The 11,655-nt window shown below is 37.1% G+C and overlaps 1 protein-coding gene across 2 annotated transcripts in view; it reads left to right on the top strand.

Annotated features, from left to right (window-relative positions):
- KDM5A (lysine demethylase 5A) overlaps positions 1–10,188 on the top strand; it is a 53,699-nt gene extending 43,511 nt beyond the window's left edge. For both annotated transcript variants that reach the window (XM_070756448.1, XM_070756449.1), the window contains one exon: positions 8,428–10,188. In XM_070756448.1, the coding sequence (XP_070612549.1) occupies positions 8,428–8,631 (204 nt within the window). In that variant the 3' untranslated portion in view covers positions 8,632–10,188. The remainder of the gene's footprint in view (positions 1–8,427) is intronic.
- Positions 10,189–11,655: the final 1,467 nt, after the last annotated feature.

Genomic DNA, 11,655 nt, shown 5'->3' with positions numbered 1-11,655 from the left:
GGCTCCGAAGCAAACTTGGCAACCAGTACAGACTAGAAGCACACATAGTTGTTTACTGCTGCATTCTGCACCAATTGATGCTGGTATATATACTGTTTTAGTATGTATATGGATGAGACTTTGTTCAAGTAGATTTGTTGGTGGCTACTGGGTTTTGCTCATCAGCAGACAATTAGTAAAAAAACCTGGGAAACTGTATATTGTTCTTCCATTTATAAGTTTTTTCACATTGCTTTGTCTGCTTCCCTGATAATGCTGTAAAAAACCTGCTGATATCCAGAATTGTCTATTACAATACTGTTCCTTCATACTGAAGTCCCTAAAATGGCTATCTTTATGACAGAAAATTAATCTTCCAAAGGTTCTTGCACAAAAACTTTTAAGTCAGTTGAAGGAAGCCACATGCCCTGTTTTTTTATTCTTCCTGGTAGTAAACCTGCATAGATTTTTTGAAGTGATAGGATTCAATTATAGTAAATTTTATTATTTTCCCCCTTTGTAGAATTTTTGCAGGTCTGCAGAACTATGGATTCCAGTAAGAGACAATCTGCTTAGAGCAGTACTCTCAGGAGTTTTGTGATTTTTTTTAGGGAATTTCCCATAAATCAATTTTGAAAGTGCGTGTGTGCATGCATTGTTGTATGCATATATGTGTGTGTATGTATGTATATGTATGTATGTATGTATGCATATATATATATGTATGTATGTATGTATGTATGTGCGTGTGTGTGTGTGATATGGTCAGGATTCATTTCTACATCAGCGATGCCTTAAAGATAGCTGATGGATATGTGCAATAGAATGCTTTATCATGCTTGGGAACAAGGGAGATTAAAAATGTATTGTCTAATAAGGGAAGACTTTTGTTTTTAAGTGAGCAAATAACAAAAGCTGTTCCTTTGTGGGAAATGTAACCCCTGCATAAGGACTGAAGCTGCTGCAAAAATTTCCATATGCTGCAAAAGACAGAACTTTGCTGCAGGGCTTAACTGCAGAAAACTATGAAACACTTTCTGAAGAAATTAAATCGTTTTGTTGTATGAACTAATCACATACACAATAGATTAATATATACAATGCACTGGTTATTTCATTTTGTATAAACTTTGTAAATAGTGGTAGAAATTAATTTAAAATATACTACTAATTTATGCCTTTTTATTAAATGCTTGTCCAATTCAAAACTGTCAATTGAAAAGAGACTGGTACATTTTTTTTTAACAAATAAGAGGAAAACCATTTCACGGCAGAAGACAGTTATGTATACTTGTGTCCTAACTATATTATTGTTATACTTAAGAAATCTGTTGGTTAATTTGTCCTTCCTTTAATAGTAGGAAGCATAATAATACATGCCAAATGACTCATTTCAGGAGATGACCCGGAATGATAAATTTAAAACAGTCTTTGGAGTTTACTGCTTAGTACTCCAGCTTCAAGGTTTAATTTAATTTAATGTATTAAATTTGTAATGACATCCAATTCAAAACGGCTCTGGGTATAATACTAAATGCAGATAAGATTAGCTATACACAAAAACCTGGCATATCTGGGCAACCAGCGTAGCCAAGAAGCAGATGTGTTACACAGGCATACAGAAACACTTGGCTTGCCACATTCTGGACTAACTGTAGCTTCCAAGTGGTTTTCAAGGGTGACTTCATATACAGTGCATTATATGAGTGACTATCCCAAGGAGCTTCTGATTCAGAAATTAGTGTAGTTGGTACACAAGATAGATCTGCGTGAAGCGGGTATTGGGGTCCAGGAAGACCCCTAAACTTCATGCCAGCTTTGAATGGGCTAAAGGATCAATGATCAAGGCTAAAGAGTTGGAATCATTGGATCCAGTAGTGGACATGTACCCATAACTAGCCAGTCTTGCCAGGGCTGATCTTGAATCTGTTGCTCTCACCCAGATTATGAAGATATTTAACATCCTGATTTTTAATAAGAAAAGCTCTAGGTGCTTTAAGAAATAAGATGTTAAAAAGTGGTTCTTGATAGCAATGCTCCAAATTTAAGCTGAGATGAGCTTGAGAACATGTCCGCTGTAAAGTTCTTCATTGAAGGAGTTGTTTTACCTGACTTGGTAGTCATCAAAGGATCTGTTAATCATGATTGGCCATACTTGACTTTAATTGGCCATACTTGACTTTAATTTGCATTTCCTATTCAGTCCTTGTCTCAAAACATAATTCTACATCATATGTATTGAATGAAAATCACAGCTGTTTCATCTGCTCATGCATAATATCAAGTACAATTTGTATATATATCAATGATATTTAGGGAGATGTTTCGCTCTAATTTCTTTCAGGAGTGAGAGTGCAGTCTGTGCTGTAAAAGATTATCTAATGGAAAGGCACAACCGACCTCATTTTGTAAACCTTTGAGCTTTCACCTGTCATAATGAACAAAATCTCTAAAGTAATTTTATGAATGCAAACTCTGCAGTTATCTTATAAAGCTTGTGTATCCATTTGCAAGCACACCCACCCATCAAATATGTAAGATTATAAAACAGGATAGCAAGAGTACAAATGAGCTAAAAATCTATTATCTTGACAACATTTAAAGGTGCAAAAAAGGCACCAAGAGAAATTAATGGTAAAGACTATAGATGACTTTTCTTTAGCATTAGAAGGAAAGTGAGCAAGAAAACATTTGCATTATAGTTGAGATCTGTAATCTTGTGGGCCAAAGTAAGAACAGGATGCTAGGCTACATTGGCTTTTGATCTGTTCCAGAAAGAAGTTACAGATAATCTTCAATTTATGACCTCAATTGGGACCAGAATTTCCATCTGTAAACAAGATGGTGGTTACGTGAATTTTGCCTGATTTTATGACCACCACCCTTTTTTTTGGTCATGGTTGTTAAAACAAATCACTGCAGTGAATCATATTCACATAAGCAAAATTTGACACACACACACACACCATCCTGCTTGTCAAAAGCCAGCTGGAAAGATTGCAAATAGGGATCATATGACCTCTGGATGCTACAATGGTCATAATTGTGAGAACTGGTCATAAACCAAAAAAAAAAGGACCATTGTAACTTAGAACAGTTGCTAAATGAATGGTTGTAAGTCAAGGACTACCTGCCGGTTTACTTCCTGGCTAATTGTTCCAATCTGCAGAATAAACTTACAGTGATATAAACAGTACAAAGACATCGAGCGTCACAGTCTTGCTCTTTTGTTATATTAGATGCAAACAAGTTAATAGAAAGCTACTGTAGCTTCCAGGGCATGTTGCTTGAAAATACATTTCACAGGACTATATTTTTCAGATAACAGTGGCATCAGATAAAAACACAGATAAAAATAGTAGTACAGTATCTGTTAATTAGTTTTGAAAACACTTGTCCCTTTACACTTACTCCTGTGGTATTCACAGATAAGAAAGTGTGCCAATATTTAAAATTTAAAAAGTTAATTGGGTGCAGCTGCTTGAAGGCAGCCTCTGGTTTTTCCCACTAATCTGACCATTGACAAGTAAAAAAGTTAGGACATTCCAAGAGATGTAAAATCTTTTAAGACAGATCTGTAGCAGATCATTAACTCAGTTAAGCAAATATAGAGATGGTTCTCCTCTTTTCTTTTCTTTTTTATAAAATATCTTTATTGTTTTCCAGAAATGAAAAAGAAGAAAAGAAAAAAGTAAAAAAAGTAAAAGAATAAGGAGTAAAAGCAGTATTTCTCACATGTTTTGTTCTAGTTTAACAGATCTTAATCCATTTCTATTACCTTTCTGATACATTTCTTTATATTTTGTATATTTACATTTAATTATCATAAATAAATTTTACTAATTGATATAGAAAGAGATACATTGGGAAGAAAAAGAGTAATAAAAGTTCTCCTCTTTTCAAGAACTAACCCTTTTTTGACGGGGGTGCCCATTACCAGGGAAATGCATTAAGCGCTGGGTGAATTTAGCATCAGATTATTTACTGTAGAGAAGTAGCATTGTAAAAGTTACTGCCACTTTTCTCTCTCGCTGCAGTTTGGATAGCTGAACAAAATCAAAGCCTTTTCTAGCCAGGTCATAAAATATAAGCAAAGACTACTGTGTTAACCAGAATGAAATCCAGATTTAACCCTGCTGTTCTGTTCGGGTCGTATGCGACCCGAAGCCAAGTTTGAGTCCCTGTAAAAAATTTTCCCTGCATATCTGAAACTTGAAATTTCATGCTGGTTCATCATTTCAGGGGTTCTCTCTATGAGAATTTTTTTGGGGGGGTGGGGGGCTTAGTTTTTGCTGGGCAAAAAAATTTACAAATCTTATGTTCCCGGGTCACCCTGACCCGGACCGAAAACTCTTCATTTGCAGTGCTTATGTTTGGTCTTTTTGAAAGCTTTTTTCACTTGGAAAGTAGTCTGAACATTTCTGCACACAATGATATGAAAATTGAAATGAAAAAAGTAAATCTTATTGGTTTATTTTGCGGATATAATGCACGCCCCCCCCCGTTTTTGTGAAAAAATTTTCAATTTATGGATAGTTTTGCTTGCAAAATGCATTCTATTTTACTGAGGTTGGTGTGGGATTGGTAGCTTGAACATTTCTGAATATAAGAAAAATATAAAGGAACTGAACAAAATGATTCTTACTGGTTTTTTAACATCAGAAATAAGGCCTCCCCTCCCCCCTCAGCTGCTTGCAACCATTTTCACTTTTTATTTTTTTATGCTCCAAATCCGAAATATTCTTTAAAATCTTAGGCATTCATTTACTCAATTTAACAATGCTGACCATCAAAAAAATATTTGTGGGGGTGGGGGAAAATTTTTTTTTCTGGGCAAAAAAAAAGTCACACTTAGTCTGTTCGGGTCATATAGACCCGGACCAAAATGATTTTTTTTAGGCACTTGAATTTGGTCTTTTTGAAAACCTTTTCAACTGGAAAACTAGTTTGAACATTTATGAACATAATGATATGAAAATTGAACTGGAAAAATTGAGACTTATATTTTTATTTTGATCAAAAAGCCCCTCCCCCCATCCTTTTTAAATTTTGTGTCAATTTCTATTTTTTAAGGCTACAAATCCCTAAGGAATTTTCCCCAAAAAGGTTTGATATACTAAATTGAACATTTCTGAATATAAGAAAAATATAAATGAACTGAACAAAATGGTTCTTATTGGTTTATTTTTGCCACAAAAGGGCCACCCCCCCCCCTCGGCCTTGCTGTGTGCCATTATTGTCACTGTTTATACATATTTGTCTAGAAATATTTGGAATATCCTTTTGAAAATCAACCACATTGTAGCCAGAGAACTAATTTTATGAAACAAATCCATTTTACTAAAAAAAAGTATGTAAGTTTGAAATTAACAGCATAATTTTTATATAAATTGAAATAATTGAGGCATACTTTATGTGCAAAATAAACCAATATGCATCAATTTTTCCAGTTCAATTTTCATATCATTATGTTCAGAAATGTTCAAGCTACCAATCCCACACCAACTTTAGTAAAATAGAATGTATTTTGCTAGCAAAACTATCCATAAAGTGAAGACTATTTAAAAAAAATGGGGGGGCGTGCATTTCATCAACAAAATAAACCAATATGCATCAATTTTTCCAGTTCAATTTTCATATCATTATGTTCAGAAATGTTCAAGCTACCAATCCCATACCAACTTTAGTAAAATAGAATGCATTTTGCAAGCAAAACTATCCATAAATTGAAAAAAATTTCACAAAAACAGGGGGGGCGTGCATTATATCCGCAAAATAAACCAATAAGATTTACTTTTTTCATTTCAATTTTCATATCATTGTGTGCAGAAATGTTCAGACTACTTTCCAAGTGAAAAAAGCTTTCAAAAAGACCAAACATAAGCACTGCAAATGAAGAGTTTTCGGTCCGGGTCAGGGTGACCCGGGAACATAAGATTTGTTACTTTTCTTAAACAGAACAGCAGGGTTAAAATCGTGCCCCTCAGAATGCTCTGCATTGGCAGAATCTGAATCCAGGGTAGCATCTTTTTTTAAAAAAGTTGCTGCTGCAAATGAACTACTTAGAGACAAAGATGAAGAAAACAGGATTGGATATCAGTGTTGGATTCATTCATTCATTCATTCATTCATTCATTCATTCATTCATTCATTCATTCATTTATTAGATTTGTATGCCGCCCCTCTCCGTAGACTCTGGACGGCTCACAGCAATAATAAAACAATGTACAACAAATCTAATAATTTAAGAAAAAACACTAAAAAACCCATTATTAAAAGCAAACATACACACAAACACACCATGCATAAACTGTATAGGCCCGGGGGAGATGTTTCAATCCCCCCATGCCTGACGGCAGAGGTGGGTTTTAAAGAGCCTCCTAAGTTAAAATACAGGAAATAGTCATTTCCCTCAATGCTGTCATTTTAACACGTCCACCTACTCGAGTTTCCTTCTTTGTCCCAGTTCTGCCAATGTATAGTGGCCATTAATCTTCTACTACCTTTCTGCAAACTAAAACTAAAGCAGAAGAACAAACCGGGAATCCTTTGAGTAGTGACTTAAAAGCACTTGTGGAAATAAAAAAAAATCACTGAGAGGGAAAACCTGTTTTCAGCTTGGATGAGAATTTTACAGTAGTCCTACAGCCACTGTGGGTTAATGATGAAATCAATTTATCTTGATAAGAGTTCACGATGGCAGGGATTCATGGTTATGCCAGCATTATATGAAATTACAATGAGTCATATCTTTCCTCAAGTTGGGAGCAGCTAAGCTTTTATTCCTAGATAAGGCCTATAGTTGTTGGGATACTTGAACTCAAATTTTCTGGTCTAGACTTTTCCCTATATTTCTTTCCATTTTACCGTGTTTTCCTGAAAACAAGACTCTGTCTTAACTTCTTTTGAATCCTTGGCCTTACTGCCATGTACTCAAAAGTCTCATTGGGCTTATTATCAGGGGATGTCTTATTTTGAAGGAGACAGAGTACTTTTAAAATATAGATTTCATTTTGAATAGAGAAGGCTGATCATTTTATCTCCCAGATTCTTTTTGAAGTTATGTATGAGGATAACTGGAAAGTGAACAATGTAATTTTTTTTGAAAAATGTTTGAGTAAGATAGCTTTGGCTCACTCTCAACTTCTATTGACTCTGGAAATGTTGAAATATGTATAATATGGAATGTCACTCCATTCTTCCAGCTGTTTCCTCTGCCATCTCCCTAATTTACCATCCCAACTGGGTTTTCTTGATCTTCCGTCCAACTATTAATCTTGTACAGCTTCCAAGTCGTATACATGTTTGTCTAGGTACTGCTACCCGCATTGTTAAATGGATATCTAGCATTGCTATGATGACTTGTCAGATCTCTCTGAGAATTTGTTAATTTTGTTAATTTGTCTACATTATTTGTTAAAAGTGTCAGATGTTTTACACACTTATTTTAAAGACACAGGTATTATACACTATAATGTAAGAGAATTGATATTTGTATGGACCTTGTATTCCTCTGGATTTTTCATATTTTATAAAATGTATTTGCATATGAGTGACTTGGAACACAGTTTTGATGCTGAAAACATAAAATGCATACATGATGCTGGCTCCTTAAAAAGGAAGTATATTTTAGGTTATCTAATACTGTCCCAAAGCTCTGAAGAAACTTTTTGGATGAGAAACAAAACGTCTTCAAAGAAAAAACAAGAAAGTCCCATTGCCTCTTGAAAAAGCACCCTTGGGGACAACCAAGACCTGGATGACTGAGAATCTCTCTAGACAATTATCTAATACAGTGGTACCTCTACTTACAAACTTAATTCGTTCCATGACCAGGTTCTTAAGTTGAAAAGTTTGTAAGAAGAAATAATTTTTCTCCTAGGAATCAATGTAAAAGCAAATAATGTATGTGATTGGGGAAACCACAGGGAGGGTGGAGGCCCTGTTTCCTCCCAGGAGATTCCTAGAGAGGCCCCACGGAGGCTTCTCCCGGCCTTTTCCGGCCCTGTTTCCTCCCAGGAGATTCCTAGAGAGGCCCCACGGAGGCTTCTCCCGGCCTTTTCCGGCCCTGTTTCCTCCCAGGAGATTCCTAGAGGCCCCACGGAGGCTTCTCCCGGCCTTTTCCGGCCCTGTTTCCTCCCAGGAGATTCCTAGAGAGGCCCCACAGAGGCTTCTCCCTGTCTTTTCCGGTTACAGTTTCGGAGGCTTGGGTTTGTAAGTGGACAATGGTTCTTGAGAAGAGGCAAAAAAAATCTTGAACACCCGGTTCTTATCTAGAAAAGTTCGTAAGTAGAGGCATTTGTAGGTAAAGGTACTGGGGTTTTTTGTTTGTTTGTTTGTTACATGCTCATTCTTGAATAATATCCACTCAACCTCTAAACAAGGTGTTTGCTAAACGATGAACTCATGCAATAAAACTAACATGCATGCACGTATTGTGTCTTACAGGTAGACTGGGTGCAATGCGACGGTGGCTGTGATGAATGGTTTCATCAAGTTTGTGTCGGTGTCTCACCAGAGATGGCAGAAAGTGAAGATTACATCTGTATTAACTGTGCAAAGAAACAGAAGCAAGGGGGAGGTAGCCCCACCCCACCTCACTTCCTGCTGAGCTACAAGCTACCCATGGAAGACCTCAAGAAGACAAGTTAGCAGCTACTTGGCCTTGATGGAACTTGAGGGAAATGGAACACTAAGAAGCTAACACGGCCGCTTGGGAAGCTGCACTTCCGGCAGACATACAGCCCTATAGTGGAGCTGGCCATATGTAGCTGGCTTCCATTACACGAAGCGGCTGTCGCAGGCAATGGGGTACTGGCCCAGCTATGCAGATCCCATCTTGTTCGAAGGCCCAGTCATGTTTCCTGCGGAAGGCTGAGTGTAGCTGCTGCCTTCAGACTAAGCAGTTGTGAGGCCCTTGGATATATATGTAAATATATATATTTTGCCTCGACATGTTTTAAATTGAGAGCACTCTGGAGAATCTTGAGCCCTTTTGAGTTGTCCAGTAAATGGCCCTTTGGTTGAGAGGAAATAGTTTCCCTTCAGCCAGGTCATTGAGGCGACGTTACGGAAACCTGCTTTAAACGCCACACCAGGAGGATAGAAAACTCCTTTCTCTTCTGCCCTTAGAAGCAGAAGAACTGTAGATCTCGAAAACATTGGCTTTGTATTGACCCCAAAGAAATTTTGGATCATAGTCCTTCTTGGGGAAAGCTCACATATTAATGAATTCAGAGCTGAGGCATGTTACCTTGGCAAAGCACTCCTTCCTGCTTTGGTAGCTATTTTTTCTCTTGTCTTAAGCTTTACCAACATACCGTCACTCAATTGTTTAAAGCAAGGTGCAGCTGGTCATGGATATCATGAGTGCATGAGATTTCCCTAACGGGTTGCAAGCAGCCCAGCTTTTCCTTGATTCTGCACTGATACGTCTTCTGTGAAAATCTTAAGTCACAGTATTCCCAGCATCATCGAGTTAGTCTTGCAGTACCAGTAAGCTGTCCATAAGATGCGGTTTGCTTCCACGCCTTTAGTTGTTGATGAATTTAAAGGCCTTCCCTTGGCCACAAATCCACTTTAACTTCCCCCCGCCCCTCTGTTTTCTGGAAGATAGGTGGCTGTGGAAGAGGGTGGGGGACTATTCCCAAATAACAATTGTTTTAGTAAACCCATTTTTTTAAGGACTGGTTTTTACTTTTTTCTATGTCTCGGACTACTGACTTGTTCTACAAAATAAATAGATTATTTTTCTTTGTTTTTATACTTAACCACGGTTACCAGCAGCACAGAAAGAAAGAAGAAAAAAAGAAAGAGGCTCACTAAACAAAAACCTGCCTGCAGGCTTGGGTTTTTTTTACTCCATTCCTTCCTTGTAGTACAAGGAACTTAGCAGTTACTCCCCACATCCTTGTTCCCCCTGCTACCTGTGTTTTAAATAGGTAAAAAAGAAAAAAAGAAATCATGTGCTACTTTCCTATTGGGGTATGTTTGGTTAGCAAGGCCTCTTCGTCCTTGCTGTGTCCCAGTTTATGCTGGGTTTTCTGTAAGTAAATGGCTGGAAATAGCCATAGTGGTGTCTCCCCCACCCCCATTTATCTATCGTGTTTCCATTCTTCTACAGCTCTTGATGTGTTGTAACTATAGCGTCCAGTCTTCTTAGCTGCAAGGGTTGGGATTTTCTAAAATATAAAAATGGTAGTGTTCTTCCTTGCCTGTTTTGTGTCCCTTCTGTTATACCTGGAATTTTGCATTGGTAAACATTGTTGTCACGAGGCACTGCATAGATTTCAGCATCCGTATGATTCAGACAAATTGGGGTTGATCTAATGGCCCACAGTTGCAAGGTTCATGGTTTTTACTGGGTGTCTTCATTTGATCATGAGACTGTTGGGAAAAAAAATAGAAAACTGCTGGCAACATTTCTTATATATTTTGATTACATGCTAAAGAGGCAAGTTACTTGTGCTTCTGTTTTAAAATTAAATTGAAAAATAGCTTACCTATTCAGCAGGTCAATGGTTATAGCTGATATTTTGAAAAAAAGAAAAGAGATTTGCAAGGTTCCTTGTTCTACTGCATTAACTCTGGTAGTCTTTTTTTTTAATGCAAATTGAGCTTTAATTCACATGTTCTTGACAGTGGCTCTAAGGTAAGAAGACACAATGGTTTAAAAGGAACAAGGAAAATGAATAATAATTTTCAATACCACAACAGCTTTTAACAACATATTAAAAGTATCAAGTTATAATTGGGATCATGAGCTAACATATTTTGACCTGATGCTGAGTATATTCCAGATAGCTGATTTTACGTTTTAAAAAAAGCATTCAGAAGATTTCAGTAAAAGAGGTTGAGTATTTAATTGCCCAATCTTTGTTAACTAATCTTCATTTGCCAATAGACATTAAGTGGAGTCAAGATGTTATCTTTTTCTCTTGCCAAAAAACCAAATGCGACTATAAATTTACAATTTTCCTTTACTTCTTACTTTTCATGTCTTAACAACCTTTTGATATTGAAAACCTTTTTTCAGTCTGTTTCAGAGCTGGATTCTTACCATTTTTATGTTGTTATTTATCTGACCCATCCTCATCTTTGTGTTTTATTTTGTAAAGTTTCTGTTAAAAATAGGACTCTTAACTGTATCAGAGCTCCTTTCAGTGACCGAGGAAGGGCAAGAAATCAGTAACTGGAACTGTTCTCCAACAATGCTTAAATGATGGTTTATCTGTTGGGTTTCTTATTAGCTAATTTGTTTAGCCTGAATATATTAGCATGGCTTGTTCAGGTACTAATCATCTTTAAATTCTCATTCGATTTTGTCAAGTCTAATGTATTTATGCACGTAATACCTAAGAAGAGCACTAATACATTCATGTCAGAAGTACCGAAGTAGAGTGGTACCTCTACTTACAAACTTAATTCATTCTGTGACCAAATAATGCGAGGGTGGAGGTCCTGTTTCCTCCCAAGAGATTGTTAGAGAGGCCCCACAGAGGCTTCTTCCCACCTTTTCCGGCCCTGTTTCCTCCCAGGAGATTCCTAGAGAGGCCCCACGGAGGCTTCTTCCCGCCTTTTCCAGCCCTGTTTCCTCCCAGGAGATTCCTAGAGAGGCCCCACGGAGGCTTCTCCCCGCCTTTTCCAGCCCTGTTTCCTCCCAGGAGATTCCTACAG

This window comes from Erythrolamprus reginae, chromosome 6, assembly GCF_031021105.1.
Source record: "Erythrolamprus reginae isolate rEryReg1 chromosome 6, rEryReg1.hap1, whole genome shotgun sequence".
NCBI classification, from domain to species: domain Eukaryota; kingdom Metazoa; phylum Chordata; class Lepidosauria; order Squamata; family Dipsadidae; genus Erythrolamprus; species Erythrolamprus reginae.
This window is presented reverse-complemented; position numbering and strand designations above follow the sequence as displayed.